The sequence below is a fragment of the Arachis ipaensis genome, chromosome B7 (genome assembly GCF_059453495.1).
Source record: "Arachis ipaensis isolate K30076 ecotype BB chromosome B7, ASM5945349v1, whole genome shotgun sequence".
Classification (NCBI taxonomy): domain Eukaryota; kingdom Viridiplantae; phylum Streptophyta; class Magnoliopsida; order Fabales; family Fabaceae; genus Arachis; species Arachis ipaensis.
This window is the reverse complement of record NC_142442.1, coordinates 135,050,023-135,068,836: the sequence shown is the minus strand read 5'-3', so window position 1 is coordinate 135,068,836 and position 18,814 is coordinate 135,050,023. Positions and strand designations below refer to the sequence as shown.

The 18,814-nt window shown below is 38.0% G+C and overlaps 3 protein-coding genes across 4 annotated transcripts; 2 read left to right on the top strand and 1 right to left on the bottom strand.

Moving 5' to 3' along the window:
- The first annotated feature begins 252 nt into the window (after positions 1 to 252).
- On the top strand, positions 253 to 2,007 carry LOC107607809 (uncharacterized). The gene is made up of 3 exons (XM_016309711.1): positions 253 to 572; positions 674 to 1,105; positions 1,152 to 2,007. Exons 1-3 carry the CDS (start codon positions 253 to 255, stop codon positions 2,005 to 2,007), a joined length of 1,608 nt encoding a protein of 535 aa, XP_016165197.1.
- Positions 2,008 to 12,383: 10,376 nt separating this feature from the next.
- LOC107606028 (cyclin-A1-1) lies at positions 12,384 to 16,030 on the top strand. 2 transcript variants are annotated; one of them, XM_016307993.3, is made up of 12 exons: positions 12,387 to 12,887; positions 12,986 to 13,154; positions 13,248 to 13,418; positions 13,595 to 13,731; positions 14,168 to 14,260; positions 14,417 to 14,550; positions 14,651 to 14,726; positions 14,826 to 14,902; positions 15,007 to 15,040; positions 15,166 to 15,315; positions 15,420 to 15,554; positions 15,664 to 16,030. In XM_016307993.3, exons 1-12 carry the CDS (start codon positions 12,720 to 12,722, stop codon positions 15,724 to 15,726), a joined length of 1,407 nt encoding a protein of 468 aa, XP_016163479.1. In that variant the 5' UTR covers positions 12,387 to 12,719; the 3' UTR covers positions 15,727 to 16,030. The 2 variants fall into 2 exon arrangements, with proteins under 2 accessions (XP_016163477.1, XP_016163479.1); XM_016307991.3 differs by having other exon boundaries at positions 12,384 to 12,887; positions 12,986 to 13,418.
- Positions 16,031 to 16,146: 116 nt separating this feature from the next.
- Positions 16,147 to 18,788, bottom strand: LOC107606027 (uncharacterized). The gene has a single exon (XM_016307990.3). It carries the CDS (start codon positions 18,398 to 18,400, stop codon positions 16,292 to 16,294), a length of 2,109 nt encoding a protein of 702 aa, XP_016163476.1. The 5' UTR covers positions 18,401 to 18,788; the 3' UTR covers positions 16,147 to 16,291.
- Between the last annotated feature and the right edge of the window lie 26 nt (positions 18,789 to 18,814).

The window sequence follows — 18,814 nt, the reverse complement described above, 5'->3', positions numbered from 1 at the left end:
GTGACCACTGTCATTGAAGCCATCAACGAGGAGAGAGAACGACGATAGAAGAGGCAAGAGAAGGACGTGGTTACAGAAACTGAACATGCCCAACGGACCTATGGCAGCGCGGGCAACACCAGGAGGACGCGGATTGTAGGAAATGCAGGCAAGGGTAATGTTAATGGCGTTCTCATAAACTGTAATATACCAGAGGCCGAACGACATCGAAATGGCGAGTTAGGTTTGGGACTAGAGGAGGTGAAAATTTTGATGGATGTATCGGCTCAGGTTAATGATAACGGACATGAGGAAGAACACCAGAAGGGCACAGAATCAGGCTCAGAGATGGGGGAGGGCTCGGATGGTGATGGAAAACTAGACACTGAAGAGAAGAGACCGACTTGGGAAGAGGAGATGGCAGAGAACAAGGAGGCCTGGAAATTAGCTGTAGAGTCAGGGGCTCAGTACAGTGATGAAGATGATATTATGACGATTTTGCAAGAGCAGAATGAAGTAATTGCTATGAAACGACGACAAGCTAAGCAAAAAGAAAAAGCTCGAAGAAGTCAGCCAAAAAATCGTAAACAAGTGTGTACTAAATTAGTAAAATGATATTTAGTTCTTGAAATATAAGGGGGTTGGGAGGTGCTGCAAAAATTAGTATGCTAAATAATTTTAAAAATAAATTTAGGCTGGAAATGTTGGGTTTGGTAGAAACAAAGAATGAGGTACTGACTAAATTTGATGTTGTTCGTATCTGGGGAAGTGACAGAGCGTGTTGGGAGTTTGTTGGTTCTATTGGATCATCTGGAGGACTATTGGTAATATGGAATGAAACGACATTTAAACTGTATAATTGCTATAAAGGGGATAGATGGCTGTGTTTAGAAGGGGTTGTGGTAAAAGATAACTTTCATTGTGCTATTTGTCTGGTGTATGGACCGCATGAGAGAGCTGAGAAAACCTCCATGTGGGAAGAACTGAGCTATATAGTAGGACTGTGTCAGGTACCGTTTTGTTTTTTTGGGGACTTTAATGAAATATTGCATTTGGAGGAAAAGAAAGGAGCGACTACATTATCGGTGTCTGCGGCAGAGTTTAGAACATGGATAAATGATATGGAGTTAGTTGATTTGGCACTTAATGATCGTAAGTATACATGGTTATAGGGGACAGTCGTGCAGCCGTATTGATAGGAGCCTGGTTTCCTTAGGGTGGCTTGATGTGTACCCGGAGACGCGTCTGAGAAGCGGTCCAAGAGGTTTATCGGATCACTGCCCTTTGATCATGGAAGATTTCAGAAGGTTTGATGGTCCAAGACCGTTCCGTAGCATGGACTCGTGGTTCACGCATGAAGGGTTCTTGAGAATGGTAAAAAAAGAATGTAGGGAATTAGGAAACGTAACCTTCTTAGAGAAGATGAAAGCACTGTCAGAACCTCTACGTATATGGCATAAGCAACATTTTGGGGATATGACTGAGCGCATAAAAAGGTTTGAGGAGGAAATAAGGAAGGTGGATGATATGGTCAGTAGTGGAAGGTATGATGGTACAATAGAGGCAAGGCGAAGGGCATTAGTGAGGTGTTGTGAAAAGTGGTATATAAGGCAGGATGTGCACTGGAAGCAAATGTCAAGGTCTAGGCATGCCACTGAGATGAATAGAAACACAAGGTACTTTCATAATATTGCTTCGGCGAGGAGAAGGAGTAACCGGATTGAGGCTTTGGTGATTAATGGGAGGCTAGTGAGGAATCAAGCAAGAATCAAGATTGCAATCCGGGACTTCTACAAACGCTTGTACCACCAGGAAGTGTCCCCAAGGGTGAGCTTTAGGGATGGATTAGTTAACCGTCTAGAGAGGGAGGAAGCGAAAACTTTAGAGGCGCTACCATCAGTTGAGGAAGTGAAAGAGGCAGTTTGGGACTGTGAATCGTCCAAGGCTCCAGGGAGTGATGGATACAACATGAACTTTATAAAAAAAAGTGTTTGGATGAGATTGGAACAGAATTCACTGCAGCCGTGATGAACTTTTTTGAGACAGCAAGATTGCCAGCAGAAGCTAATGTCACTTGGGTAGCGTTGGCTTCGAAATTTGTTGGGGCTAAGGAGATAAAAGATCTCAGACCTATTATTATGGTTGGATATATCTATAAAGTTATCTCTAAAATTTTGACACGAAGAATGAGGAGTGTAATGCCAGCTTTAGTTGGGGAATCACAGAGTGCCTTTGTGAAGGGAAGAAATATACATGATGGAGCTTTAATTGCATGTGAAACTATGCAATGGTTGAAATTGAAGAAGAAGGCTTCAACGATTATTAAATTGGACTTCCAAAAAGCCTATGACAGGGTTAAATGGTGCTTTGTTGATACTGTGCTTGAGAAGATGGGCTTCGGAAGAAGATGGAGGGCGTGGGTTAGGGAGTGTGTTACATCCGCTTCTATTTCTATTCTAATTAATGGATCACTATCGAAACCATTCAAAATGGAGAGAGGACTGCGTCAAGGAGACCCATTATCGCCGCTTTTGTTTGTACTAGTGGTGGATGTGCTGAATAGGATGATCGGAGAGGCGGTTAGCAATGGTCGGATAGCTCTTCTATTAGTCGGTAGGATAATATAGTGCTTTCACACTTATAATTTGCTGATGACACTATTTTATTCTGTCCGTCGGAGGAGGAGACAATAAGAAACTATAAGAGACTTCTGAGGTGCTTTGAAGTGATGTCTAGGTTGAGCATTAACTTTGAGAAGTCTAATTTGATACCAGTGAACTGCAGTCAGGAGTGGGTTCACCAGATGTGTCAGTTACTAGATTGTCAGGAGGCAGCCCTACCGGTGAGGTACCTTGGTATTAGCCTAGGAGCAAATCCGCGGTTGGTAAAAACTTGGAAGCCGGTTATTGACAAGGTGGAAGAGAAACTCAGCCTGTGGAAAGCAAAGGTTCTTAGTAAATCTGGAAAGCTAGTACTCATTAAGTCAGTTATTAACAACCTGCTTATCTATTACCTGAGTTTGTACAAGATGCCAAATGCGATTGCACGGAGAATTATCTCTTTGCAGAGGAGGTTCTTTTGGGGGAAGGATGTTGGATGACCTGGTATGGCGTTAGTGAAGTAGGAGATGATCCAGGCACCAAAGAAGTTAGGAGGGTTGGGGGTGGGTGATGCAGTGGTCTGAAATACGGCATTATTGTTTAAATGGTGGTGGCGGTTCTCTAAGGAGGACTGTCCCCTATGGAAGAAGATTGTATGCTCTTACAATAGCTTGAACTCGAATCACTTGCTGTCAACTCAGACATTACCAAAGAGGGAGGGTCCGTAGAGAGACATATGTCAAGTGCAAATAAATGAGCAACATGTCAGATAGAAGATGGTTGATGGGCTTGCTATGGAAGTAGGAGATGGTAGATCCACCAGATTTTGGGAGGATACATGGCTCCAAGTGGGAAAGTTGAAAGACTCCTTCCCGAGGCTCTTCTTAATTTCAAACCAAAAAGGATCAGTAATTGGGGATTGTGGGTTCTGGGATAGGATAGAGTGGGTATGGCAATTCCAATGGAGAAGGGAATTACGACAATGGGAGACTGACACATTGAACCAGCTGCTTCATGTCTTGCAATCTGTTAGACTAATAGCAGATGTGCAAGATAGAGTGGTGTGGAAATTTGACAAGAAATGCGTTTATTCTACTAATTCATTTGTGCAGGTACTGTAGGAGGAGACTTTGGATGAGGAGATTCTGAGCTGCAGGTTCACAAAAGAGATTTGGAAGGGCCTAGTTCCACCACGAGTAGAGTTGTTCTCCTGGTTTGTTTTGGTAGGCCGAGTCAATACAAAAGACCGGCTTAGTAGACTGGGAATCCTACAACAGAGGGATACTTTGTGTGTGTTGTGTAAGCGAGATGTTGAAAATATACAACATCTATTTATTACTTGTGAGTACTCTTGGCAGGTATGGTGTGCTTGGATCTCAGCGTTTGGACAGCAGTGGATTGTCCCCGGTACTTTGAAGGAGCACTTTGAGAGTTGTAGATTTGTGCCGATGAGAAAAGAGCTGCGCAAGTATTGGCTTGTTGGGTTCTTTTCAGTTATGTGGACTATCTGGTTACGCAGAAACGATGTCATCTTTCACAGCAAGACAACAGGGATTAGAAATTGTGTGGATCAATCATTTTCATGTGCTACAGAGTGGTATTGTAAATAACTCATGTTGTTGATGGTTATGGCGGAGATGACATAGGAGTTGTTGTTCGTTTATCATTTGTATTTATCTTACTTACTTGCTTCACCTAAGTGTTGAGCTCTTTCTTTTAAAAAAAAAAATTGAGATGGTAGTAAAAGTTTGAATCAATATGAATAATCTTAACCCTTGTTAGCTCTCTTTTGTGGGCAGGGAATGTAATATTTAATGTTACATTTCAGTGGTAACGCCTTGGCCATCCGCATTAGGATATTTGTAATGACTATTATATTTATTGCTTTAGTTGGCATTTGTCATTATTATTATGCAAACTTTGTGAGCCGCATACTTTCTCTTTTTATTTTATTAATTATGCATTGTTAAATTTGGTATTAAGAATAACTCTAACCATGTTATTTGGTTTGAATCATGTGTTGATCTCTAACAAATTATCCACTCGAATATAGGATAGTGTTTGATTTATTTTTTTTCATGTTTAGACACCAAAAAAAATTTGATTAGGGCCAATTTCGAATGGATTTATAAAACTTTACCATTCATAAGTAGTATAATTTATTAATAATATACTTGCATTTCGAAGATTCATTATATTTGATTAATGGTAATGTTAAAAATTTAAAATAACTATTTTATATAATGTACAACTTTTGCTCCTTAAATTAAAGTAGTTGTTAAAAAATAATAAATAAAATGATGATGAAGTTTACCAAAATTAAGACTATAATTTTGTTTACTGTGAGATGTTATTGAACCGTCACGTGATCGAGCACCCATGTTCTATATATAACGCTAATATACTGCTTCTTGTGAATTGCGAGATGCTCATGCTCTAATTATATAGAGTAATTTTTTTAATAAAACTGAGTTAGAATGTGGTAACAAATATTATGCATTTTATTAGTGTTAATTTTGAAGGTTCATAAAATGTAAATCTTTCAAGTGAGAATAAAAAATTATTTATTTAAAAAGTATTTAAAAATGGTACAAAATTATAACTCTGCTGAAAGATTATTGTAACATAAACCATTCTAGAAGGGAAGATCCTTGATAGTTGTAGCAGTATATGAAAAATAACTTCCACACGTAAATTTTATAAAAATATTTAAATTTTAGGGCAATTTTCTCAAATAAATAAAATGGGCTTCAAAATTACCTAATTACACAATTTCACAAACGAAGACGCAATTGTATTTTTTTACGAATCTATAGAAACCGCTACTGCCAGCAGCAGATTAGGGTATAACGTAAACCGCTACTGGCAGCCGCGATTTACGAGCAAGGGCGTTTAAACAGAAATTGCTATAGGCAGTAGCGATTTCTGTGCAGCAGGATTTGGCCATAAACCGCTACAGGCAGTAGCGGTTTATGCATTGGAAGCAATATGTGTAAACCGCTAGAGGCAGTAGCGGTTTATGTGGAGTGTGCGTCAAGGCTGGTTGCCTATAAATACCCCTCCAAGACATGATTGAGTTGAGAAGAGTCTCATTTCTCACAAATGGATGGGGAGGAGTGTTTTGTGGCTTTGGTGCATTGCTCTGGAAAAAAAAAAAAGTAAAAGGCACGGGGTTAAATTCATAGATAGAGAATCCCTTAGTGTTTTTATTCGGTTGTCGAGTACGTTGGCAGAGATAAAATAGAGCATATTACAGAAGCTTGGTGTGTGCGGGACCAAGTGGATTAAAAAATTGTTCTACAAGATTCCCATTGCCGTTGTGGCCGCCTGTGTGAAGTATGAGACGTTTGTCATAGGGTCGGATGAAGACTTGTAGGTCTTGTTTCACTATCGACGGAGTTTTCCGGAGGTCAGAATACCAGAGTTGTTTGCGAAGTTGGAGGATAGCGTCGACAGCTCTAGGGCATCTGCGCCAAATCCTCAGTCGACGACGATGGATGGTGCCTCCACATCAATGCCAGTGGTCGCACTTCTGGTCCGATGCACGATCCTCCATGTGTTGCGATTGGTACTGCTAGTGTGCCTGTCGGTGTCCTCGATTTTGACTATGAGGTTGGACCAGATCGTGTTGAAAATGCCATGTGAGATGATGATTCAGCGGATGAGCCGGTCGACATTGTTGGGGAGGGTGAGGAGGATATTCCGAGCACCACACACACACCCCAAGGAGCATCCGGTTCCGGCACACAGCAATATCCTCCACACTGTCAGCGTTGAACTTGGAAGCCATTGGCGAACAGCGAGAGTTGGGGGAGACGTATGTGGGTCAGGGTCTGCATGATGTAACCGGTCTGGCGGAATTTCATCTTGGCCAATCTTTCCAGAGTAAGGAGGAAGCTGTGCTGAGTGTGAAGGATTACAGCATCCGGCGTGGAGTTGAGTACAGGGTGATGGAATCGGACCATCTGAAATACCAAGGGAAGTGCAAGGAGTTTGGAAAAGGGTGCACGTGGATGATCCGTATTGCACTGCGGCAGGGGAAGAACACGTGGAAAGTTAGGAGGTACAACGGACCGCACACGTGTTTGGCCACATCCATATCGAGCGACCACATACAACTTGATTATCATGTCATCTGTGCGAGGATCTTTTCATTGGTCAGAGCGGATGCGTCGGTTACGATTAAGGTGTTACAGGAAGCAACTGAGTCCACCTATGTAAAGAGGACCCGCCAAGTTCGTAGTATTTCTGTTCACTACCCGACACATGCATCGATACAACCACGCCAACGCGGCAGATCCCCAACTATAACTCCCCATGTCATCAAGATTTGCCACAAAGGACAACCACTGAATATGAACCCAGTTCGCACTCTTGTCCCCAAATAACTGAGTGGATAACAACATCATGATGTAGGCACGTGCATATATGCGAACAGTATCCTCGGTCGCATCTTCTGGCAACACCTGAAACCTCTCATGAAACCATGTGAAGTGGACGGTCATTTGCTTGACCTTATTCAGTGGAGGCAGCTCACCGAATAAATCCTGAAACCATTCCCAGGCTGGTCGCCCACCCTCCATGAAATTTTTAAACTCTGCAAGGCAACCACTGACAGCCCTCCCATCAATAGGCAAGCCAAGCTGAAACACCATATCTTGCAGTGTCACTGTGCACTCTCCAAAAGGCATATGAAAAGTATGAGCCTCGGGACGCCACTCTCAATGAATGTACTAACCATAGGCTCATCCAACCAGAACCAACGACTGTTTAGCCTGGCCAAGTGGTACAAACCAGCCCTCTCTAAATAAGGTATGATTCTGTCATGCATTGGCATATTTTGTTGCCGCCTCACACTGTAGATACACCTATTTGGCTGCACCATGCACGAAAGACATCCACAAGTTATTCAAATTTACATGCAACACGGAAAAATCTTAACTTATTCGACCGAATAAATAAATACATAAATAAATATTGCCACACAATGACACAAAGGAAACATACAAAATAAACACGTTCTTAACCTTAATCGATTTCCGACTAAACAACGGTTGCTTAGCTATAATTTAAACAGAATATTTTAAATTAAAAATTAAATTTAAATTTAACTTCACCTATTATTCCAATGTCGTCTAGCCTAGCATATACTGTCACTACATTCCACACCCTAAGTAAGATCTAACACTCAATTATAAGGTTTAAATTAATATCAAGGTTGCGAGAACCGAACCGATCACTGAACCAGTCAAGTTATAAGGTTTAAATTAATATCAATGATTCAATGGTCCAACCGTAGTTGAACCGTAGTCGAACCGATTTCGTTAAATATAAAATAAAATTATTAAAAGTATAATACAAATCTTTTAAAATTTAAATTCAATAATTCAGATAATAATAAAATTTAAAATTTCATAACCTACCAACTAACTAAACTAATTTCATGGCCAGATGACCGGTTTTCGGTTAACCCGGTTGAACCAACCGATCCGGTCAGGCTTTCAAAACACTGATTAACATTTTAGTATCTACACCCTACATTCTATAACCTATCTAACATATGTTAATGCTGAGATAAATAAAATAAAGCTAACCTCGTCGGCAATGGCACCGACAACGTGGGCAACACCGTTCAGTCGGTACAAGCTCTGTTCGTCTGCCATGCTCTCTACCTCAAGTCAGTGCTCGAAAAATTTCTAAAACCCTCTTCCAAGTGCTCCTCCTTCTCTCTACAAGTTTTCTCTCTCTAGGCAACCCCACAAAAGCACAAATGAAATCCGCGACTGCAAGCCACAAATTATATAGACGCACACTCCACGTAAACCGCTACTGTCTCTAGCGGTTTACGTTGCTTGCTTTCAATGCATAAACCGCTACTGCCTGTAGCGGTTTATAGCCAAATCCTGCTGCACAGAAACCGCAACTACCTATAGCGGTTTCTGTTCAAACGCCCTTGCTCGTAATCCGCTGCTGGCAGTAACAGTTTCTATAGATTCGTCAAAAAATGCAATTACGTCTGCATTTGTGAAAATGTATAATCAGGTAATTTTGAGGGCCATTTTATTTATTTGAGAAAATTACCCTAAATTTTATATCCAAATATAAATGCATATATAAATTAAAAAAAATAAATGTTAAAATCTAAATATTAAAAAAATATATGTAAATTTTAAAAATATAAAGTTTTAAATCAAATGGTAAATAATATGTATTTTTTTATCTCATTTTATTCAATTGATTGATATTGTTTAGAAAAATTGTAACCTTTCTTATTCTACACGAAGCTAATTGAACTTTTTTTTATAGTTAATATTATTTATCAATAAACACTACGAACTCATAATGCTATACATATATTCCAACTACTATATACACACAAAAGGGTAAAAGAGAACAATAAAAAAAGAATTCGTGTGTATTTAAATTGTTATGGAATGATAAAATATAGAAGGGTATTTATAGGTGTTAAGAGAATCGAAATAATAAAGATGTAATATCCTATAATAAATCTTTAAATATACTAAATGATTTTAATAAATGCTAATTGATCCTAATAGACTCGAAAAGACACGAGATAGAGAGGATAGGCTAATTGGTGAGATGAAAAAGTATTAAAAGAATAACAAAAGATAAGAAAAAATGGCATAAAGAAAAAATGTAAAAAAAATACGATGATTTTACTAGAAGAAAAATAATCTATGCTCTTCAAGGAGGATAACATGGTTCTGATACCATATTAAAAAGGGTAAAAGAGAACAATAAAAAAAGAAGAGGAATGTTAGGGGTCAGCAACTTTTGTGATTTGTAGCCATCAAATAGCCATCAATGATGGTTTTAATGGTGTGAGATTAGTGTGAGATTAGTGTGAGATTTCATCCAATGGCTCACTTTTCTTTGCTGGTTACATGCTGGCCAGAATTTAACAAAGTTGCTGGTCCCCTAGACTTTTTCAAAAAAGAATCTGTGTGTATTCAAATTGTTGTGGAATGAAGGATATTTATAGGTGTTAAGAGAATCGAAATAATAAAGACGTAATATTTTATAATAAATATTCAAATATGCTAAATAATTCTAATTAATACTAATTGGTCTTAATATATTCTAACAAGAAGATAATATATAACATGATGTGTGTTTATAGTGTTTATTAATAAATACTAACTATAAAATTGTTATTTTTTTTTTCTTTTAGAGCACAAATTTCATAACATCAAAATTAATCTTAAGAAGAGATTATTATATTATGATATAGATAATATTTATAATAATATAACTTCTTATAACTCTTATAAATTTAAAAACTATATTTCTTGATATATTTTAATGTTATTATTTTTATTGTAAATAATTAACACTGAATATAATTAATTTTTACGGTTATAATTTAATTACTAATTTAGATACAATTATTTATTTGTTTGTTATATATGTATTTATTTGTGTATTACGATCTTTGTTAAATTTATATTTTATTATTATATGTTGTTATATATACTTATATAACTAAATATATTAATATTAATATTAATACATTAAAAAAAAGAAAAATTCATTCTCGCCGAAAGTGTGATTTTTTAAAAGGGTAAAACACTATAATAAGACAAGGAGAATGAAATTTTACACAAATAAGCCAAATGGAAAACTAGTTCATAAATCTACCAATGCACATTACTATATAGTTTGAATCAGGTTCATTCGAACTCTATTCACACATAATTCGAATCATGTTGATTCGAATTATACACAAACGCGCATACACACTAATTCGAATTATGTTGATTCGAATTTCACTAACACACGCTGCACATAGTAATAATTTAAAAAAATAGCTTAAAAAATGTTAAGAGTACTATAAAAGTTTGTAATATTCTAGTAATTTAAGTAAATACTGGTTAATTTCTAAATTATTATTGACTATGTAGAGTATTTCTTTAATGTCCTAAGTTATTAGGACATTACAAATTTTTATAGTACTCCTACTATCTTTTAAGCTATTTTTAAAAATTATTTTATATAGAATAAAATATTTTGTTAGCTTTTTTTTAATGCATGAAATAAAATATGTTAATTTTTAAATTATTAATTTTTTAATCAATTATTAATTTTTTAATAAAAAAAGGCAGAATTAAATCATGAGTAATTCGAATCTGTCCAATTCGAATTATTATGTGCAGCGTGTGTGAGTGTAATTCGAATCAACATGATTCGAATTAGTGTGTGTGCGTTTGTGTATAATTCGAATCAACATTATTCGAATTATGTGTGAATAGAATTCGAATGAACCTGATTCAAATAGTAATGTGCATTGATGGATTCATGAACCAGTTTTTCATTTGGCTTATTTGTGTAAAATTTCATTCTCCTTAGCTTATTATAGTGTTTTACCCTTTTTAAAATTTTTTAAAAAAATCCAAAAAAGTCTTCTCATTGTAAACGAGTTGTTTTTGGAGTAATTTAAAAAAATTTAAAAAATTCTTGTTCATTGTAAACCCCAAAATTTAACACCACACATGTCACATTCTTATGTTCGAGAATATATTCAAAAAATTTCATATCCAAATTTGTTTGCTGAAGCATCAACTTCTGTTATTTTATAAAGTATTCTTATTAATGGACATTGATTTGGAAATTATTGTTTTAGTACATATATTTTGCATTAGACTTCAATTTGTTAGTTAGAAGTTTTTTTTATATTTATTTTCAAAGAATAGAATTGTATATATAAGAAGAGACAAAATCTTTTTTTTTTTTTCAATTATAGTAGAATGAAAACAAAAAGCCTAAAAAACAAAGACACTAGGGAACTTTGTCCCTCTTATATAATTGTCAACAGCTAAGATTGGTGATAAGCATTTATGTAAGACAAACAAAGTTAAGACTTTGCTCTGCAAAAAGAGTTTCATTAAAATTATTTTGATCATAATTCTGTGAGTATCATAACTCTTTCATAATATATAATTAAATATAGTTCATAAAAAGACATATTTTTATACTATATTTTACACATGATTTCGTTATTATTCAAATTCCAATGAATAATAGCTCAAATAACATAGTCTTTCTATACTCAATTAAGAGGCTGTGGGTTCGAGTTTCCTATCTTTGGTAAAAAAAAAAAAAAAAAAACTACTAACTACACAACATAATTCGCATTGCAAAAACCATAGTTCTTCTACAACAAGACAAATTGAATGACTAGATTCACCAAATTGAAGGAGTTTGTTTGCGCTATGCTGAACAAACCTTTATCGTGTGTTTTAAAAAGTCATCTGAAGTTGAATATTTTCTTCTCTTAATTAGCATAGGTTCCGTAGTGGGGGAGAGCCTCCTCTTTTTTGGTGCAAAGATTTGAATTAGTGTTGTGCATGGCATTAATCAAATACGAAAAACCAAACATGAATACTAATATTATCAACTTGTTTTTGTACAGAAAGGACTATGTTTGGGAATTGGGATCAGTATTTGGCTCCTCAAAGCAGCAGCAAACGACAGATCCAGTGACCGTTTGAAACTTTGAAACAATTCAAATTCAAAATAGAAGCTCCTCCACACTCACGTGCCAACGACAATTCATAATACCATAGGCTGCACCTGCATCATGCATGAAGCTGCACTCTCAAACGGCGTCGTTTCAAAACACATTTTTGAAAAATAAGCTCTAGTAGTATAGAACCATGTAGGGGACCACACTCGTAACGAATAATGTGCCAGATCAACGGTCTAGATTGACCCACATTTGAAACCAACCCTTTTCCCCGCCCTCAAAAACGACATTAAATACAACCTTTATCATAAAGGAAAATTCACAATAAATGATAAACAAATAAATTAAAAAAAATAAAACAATAAAATAATCTGATTTAATGCACACTCACGATTTTCTCTCTTGTTTTTTCTCTTAACTCTCAAAAGTTTTCAAATGAAGAAGAAAAAGACCCCTTCTTTTCCCTTTATATGGTAGTAATTGATTTCTCTCTGAAAATCAGAGCAAATAGTGCCACTAACAATCTTTCTTTCTTTCTTTCTTTGTTTCTGCGTCTTCGTTTTCTCTCTTTCTTTACTTGGTTCTCGTTCAGAATTCTCAAGAAAACAAAGACAAAGTGAAGAAAAGGAGTTTCAACGGTTCAAAATTTGATTGAAATGTCGAACCGTCGTTCATCGTTTTCTTCCTCAACGACGTCGTCTTTGGCAAAACGCCATGCATCGGCGTCGTCAACCGAAAACCACAACGCGGGAAAGGTTTCCCTTGCGAAGAAGCGAGCGCCGCTAACAAACCTCACCAATAACATTTCTCAACGCTCTTCTCTGGTATTTTTTCCACTTCTGTATTCTTTCATTCCTCACATGTTCAAGCTTTAGGTTTAGGTTTAGGGTTTCATAGATTGATCAATTGTTAATTTTGACAGGTACCTTGTGCTACTAAAGTTGCTAAGACGAAGAAAGAGGCTTCATCATGTAACACTACTACAACTTGTTCTTCAATTTCAAGCAACAAGATACCGATTTTGCAGAGTGCTGTAAAGTGCAATGCTGTTGTTTTTCCGAAGCCTAGTTATGTCTCTGCAAGGGAAGAAGGTGATGCTAAGAAAGTTGTTGTTGCTGTTGCTGCTGCTGCTGCCCCTGTTAGTGTTCATATCTCAAAAATGGATGTTTCTCCTTGTAAATCAGATGGGGCATCTGTTTCCATGTCTGTGGATGAGACCATGTCTTCTTGTGAATCTTTCAAGAGCCCTGACATTGAGTATTTGGACAACAATGATATCGCGCCGGCCGTTGATTCAATTCAGAGGAAGACATTCAGCACCCTCAACATTTCTGATACTCCAGAGCCACCAGCAGGTTGAAATTGATTATGAAGATGAATATGAATATGAATGTGGATATGAATATGCTATTTGTGTTATTATATTTTGTAAATCATTTTGTGGGGTTTGATTTTGTTTTATTTTTTTATCATATTGTCTGTACCAGTGCCTTGTCTTCTAATGCAGTACATGATTGGATATGTTTTGCAGGGAACATATGCAGTAGAGACATACTTGTTGAGTTGGAGAAAGATGACAAAGTTGTGAATGTTGATAACAACTTCATGGATCCCCAGCTTTGTGCAACATTTGCTTGTGATATATACAAGCACCTGCGTGCATCTGAGGTAAAAAATGCATATCTCATATTATGTGTTTGATGTGTTATTAGTTTAGTAATCACTGTAGCTACTGCAACTTTGTAAGACTATTTGAAATTTTTTTTTTTTGAATAGTAAGTGGATCTTGCTTTGTTAGATTCCCAACTTAAATTTCTGACTGCTTTTCTTTATTCAAAATTTAGTAGAATGCCATTATTCTTTGAATAGTAGTAGAATGACCTTTTTGTCGGATTGCACCTTAGTCCTTCATTTCTGCTTTCTTTCACATTTGGCTTCATAAAGTTGCATTTGAGGGCTTAGTCATCCTCAATAACTATGAGAGTTTATTTTTATTAGTCAGATAGTCCCTCTTATTTTACCTATCTGCTACAAAACATTAAAATTAATACCATTTGATTTGTTTATTCTAAATTCTTTTTCTTTGTTAAATATGGAATCTTAGGCAAAGAAAAGACCTTCCACGGACTTCATGGAGAGTGTTCAGAAGGACATAAATCCCAGCATGCGTGCTATATTGATTGATTGGCTTGTTGAGGTAATCTTGATATTCAACAAAAAAAGTGTTAAAAAATATAAACACACTTAATTTTTGGCACATGATATTGAACTTTTTTATCTTACTGTATTGCAATTGGAGATCAAGTGCAGGGGGTTTATAGCTTTATGCTAAACTTCCATATTCGATTTTCAGGTAGCCGAAGAGTATCGATTGGTACCTGATACATTGTATTTGACAGTGAACTACATAGATAGGTATCTTTCAGGGAATCCAATGAACAGGCAAAAATTACAATTACTTGGTGTTGCTTCCATGATGGTTGCCTCGTAAGGGTCCCTCTTATGTCTCTGATTGATGAAATTTTTATCTATTTGGATTGGCAAAAACACATAATAATAGAATTTGATGTTTGGTTATTATTGACAGTAAATATGAGGAGATTTGTGCACCCCAGGTAGAGGAATTTTGTTACATCACCGACAACACATACTTCAAAGAAGAGGTTTGTGCTTTTACATTTTATTGGCTTAATTTTGCAGCTTCAAGTTACTTGTTTATAATACATTTAGTGTGCCAATCTAATGCAAATTATTCAATGCAGGTTTTGCAAATGGAATCTGCTGTCTTGAATTATCTGAAGTTTGAAATGACAGCTCCAACAATTAAGTGTTTCTTAAGGTAGTGATTAAAGTGATTGCTATCATATACTCTGATCATTTGAAGTTCTATGGTTTCTAAATGGCCTAATTCAACACCTCTTTTATTTTTCATGTGGATATCAGACGGTTCGTTCGTGCAGCTCAAGGAGTCAGTGAGGTATCTTCTTCTCTTAAGCTGGTTATTTCTATTTGTAGTTCTTGTACTGCATTTAATTGTATTGTTTCTTTATAATTAAACTCCACTTCTAACAGTAAAATGATTCCATGTCTTTATTTTTTCAGACCCCTTCGTTGCAACTAGAGTGCTTGACAAACTACATTGCCGAATTGTCTTTGTTGGAGTACAGTATGCTTTGTTATGCTCCGTCACTAATAGCTGCTTCTGCAATTTTTCTAGCCAAGTTTATACTCTCCCCCTCAACCAAACCATGGGTACAGTACTATCAACAAAGCCTATGATCATTTTAAGATTCTTAATGTATTCATTTTAAGGGTATATATGCTTGTGCTTGATATTATTTTTTCTCCTTAAACAGAATGCTACATTGAAGCACTATACACAATACCAGCCCTCTGATTTGTGTAGTTGTGTAAGGGATCTCCATCGACTTTGTTGCAACAATCCTAACTCCAATTTGCCTGCAATTAGGGAAAAGTATAGTCAGCACAAGGTATAAACATAAACATCTTTGCCTCTTGAGTGGTTGCTGCTATGATTTGTTGTTCCCTTGTATAATATTTTTTCCTCTTAACTCAGATATGTTGAATTTGTGTTTTCAGTACAAAAATGTGGCCAAGAAGTGTTGCCCTTCCTCAATACCTTCAGAATATTTTCAGAATTGAGGAAAGATACAGTTGAATTGCCGTTTCTCAAGAGAGAAGGCCATTCTTCTCTTATCATTGTATATGTAGTTACCATTTTTCCCACCTTGATTAGAAGAGTTCTTGTTGTATCTGCTTTTCATTTGATGTGGCATGCTCTGTGGGGGTTCGGCCATAAATTGACAAACAAAATCAAGCTTCAAAGAATCTACTTGAATCATTGGCTACTGCATCTCCATCATTTTTATGGCTACCACATACACTGTCCAATTTTAAATATGTAGTAAGCAGTAAAATAGAAATAGCACATGATTAATTTGTTGAACCTTTTTTTACTATGGCCTTTTAATCTAATCAATAGTTACAAAGCATCATTTCCAATGAATTTGAGTTTGCTCTACAAGTATCATTATCAAAATCATGAGAAAGCAACGCCAATCATAACCCATAATAATTATAAAGTATATATAATACATATAACCCAAAGTTCACACTTTACAGTAGCAAGCATCTTATTATGCATCTGCCAAATGATAAAGGCATTTATCAAAAGATAAAAATTGCAATATAAAATGCCATTAAGATCTTATAAACCACACTGAGCATTTGACACAACACTTCCATTACCGTTAGGCATATTGCTAAGCCATTGCAAATCCTCAAAGGCACAGTACGGACCACCCTTGGGCTTGTCAATACTAACGGGCTTCAGAAACTTGGGGGCCCAAGCAGGTGTACCATCCTCATACGAATTATGGGTCAATCTTGTCAAACCCGACCCGTCCAACCCAATGGTGAATATCTCACCATACGGCTGGTAATGATGAGGGTTAGATATTGGCTCAGCAGAAATGCCCGCAAAATCCGAAGTAAACACAATCTTCTTCCCATCGGGACTAAAGTATGGGTGGTTTGTTCTCCCACCCGACCCGCTTTGAATAAGTTTCCTTAACCCGGTTCCGTTGGGGTGGATCAAGTACAACTCAAAACTACCATTACCGGGTGCGTGCCGGTCCGAAGCAAAAGCGATCCATTCTCCATCCGGTGACCAGTTACACATTGTGTCTGTCCAGGGCCCCTCCGTCAACCGTCTTAGCCCGTTGCTTTCGCCTTCGGCCGCGTCCATCACGTAGAGGTTCTTGTAACCCGTCCGAGCTGACCGGAACACGATCCATTTCCCATCAGGCGAAACCGAGGGAAATGCGTTGTTGCCTCCGCCGAGTGTCAACCGCTTGATGTTGTTACTCTTTTGGTCAACGTTGATGGAAATGATATCGATACGCGTGCTCTCTGAGGAGAATCCTTCTCCGAGTGCAGTGTAGATTATACCCGGTCGAACCGGGTCCCATGCGGTTGAAAACGTCATCGCGTCAGAAACCTTTCGAAGGTTCGAACCATCACTGTTCACTACGTAGATCCCTGGCATGTCGACGTAAGCGATTCGGTCACCCGAGGGAGAAAAAACCGAGAACGAACCAGTGAACCGGAAGATGGATAGACCAGGAACCGGGCTTTTAACATTCTCGAGGAATAGCTGAGGGGATTCGTTTGAGTTTGGCTCGCCCCTGCACTTGTGGTATCCGACCCGGGTTGAATCGGGCGAGAGGAACGGGTTGAGGTGGTGAGAATTGGGCGAGACGAAACGAGTCAACTCGGTGAACTCGTTCTTGACCAAGTTGAATAATTCGATTTGGCGATAGGTGGAACCCGGCCTCCTCGTCGCGACGGCGATGAATTCGTGATTTCCCGGCGAGGTTGCCGGCGTGAACGCGTGGAGACCCGGCGGGGTGACTCGCTCGACTCGGACCGAGTCAACGGATATGGAACCCTTTCCGGCGGGGAGGATAGCACGGTAAACGCTCCACCACTGGTCGTCGCCCCTCCGGTGGAAATAGATGGTGCGATCGTCCACCCAGCTTGGCCAGCCACCATGTTCAACAACCTTGACTCGGTGAGTCCCATCCCGAGTCAAGAACACATAGATGTCAGTAGTAAGATCCTCCACCTCGCCGTTCCATCCAGATTCGCCGTAGGAGGCGACGGCCGTGAACTCCCCGGAAGGAGACACCGCGGGGCTAAAGTCAGCGATGCCGTAAGGGGTTAGCCTTCGAGTGTTACCAGATTTGAGGTGGGTAGAGTACACGGCTGCCCAGCTGACACGTGGCACGCCGGGGTTCTCATGTGTGGAGACGTAGATAAGATATTCTCCCGTGAGGGTTGGTTTATCCTTCATGGAGACTTTGTTATCGTTTTGTGAGTGATTGGGTAGCAGAGGGACTTGGATTCTTTTGGTGATGGTTTGGGATTCGAGAGTGGATCTTCTTGATGAGGTTTGGGGTTGTTGTTGGATGTAGAGTGCGTCGTAGAAGATGGTGGAAAGGCCGTTATTCCGTTCAGTGACGTAGACGAGTTGAAGGGGCGGTGGTGGGTCTGTAGGGAGAAGGAGGGTGGGGGGAGCGAATTGGCCGTTAAAGTTGACGGAATGGCCATCGGTGAGTTGAAGTTCAGAATTGGGAGTGAGTGGAATATTAACCGGGACGGAGTAGATGTCGAAGGCGTAATCGGGTCGACCAAGTGTGGTGAAGATTATGCTTGTGGAACCTTGTTCTTCATCAGATGCATAAGATAACGGTAACAGTGACCATCTCCATGACAGTAGAAGCCATACAAAAGGCAAGTACTGCCGTAGTTTCATCGTTTCTGTTTCTTCCTCACTGTCAAGAGTTTGAGTGAGTGAGTGAGTGCGTGCGAGTGTGAGCAGTGTGAATGTGTGATAAATTATTGTTATTTTATTATTTAATTAATTGAAGAAGAATGGATCGGAAGATAACGAGGTGAGGTCCAAAATTTGTTGTACGTGTGGCGAAGTGATACGATAACACCCTAATGTGTCGTTTACTGCTTTATTCATGGGCTTGTTGGACTTTTTTCTTGGCCCAAAATGTTGCAACTCTTATTATCATTAGTCAATAGTCATATCATCACCATAAATATCCAGAATCCAGAAACCCCTTGTCTTCATGGCAGCAACATCTGTAAATATAAAAAAATTCTATATATATTAATGTTCTTCAGAATTTCGTGAGCAATGACGTCTGCTTCATATTTC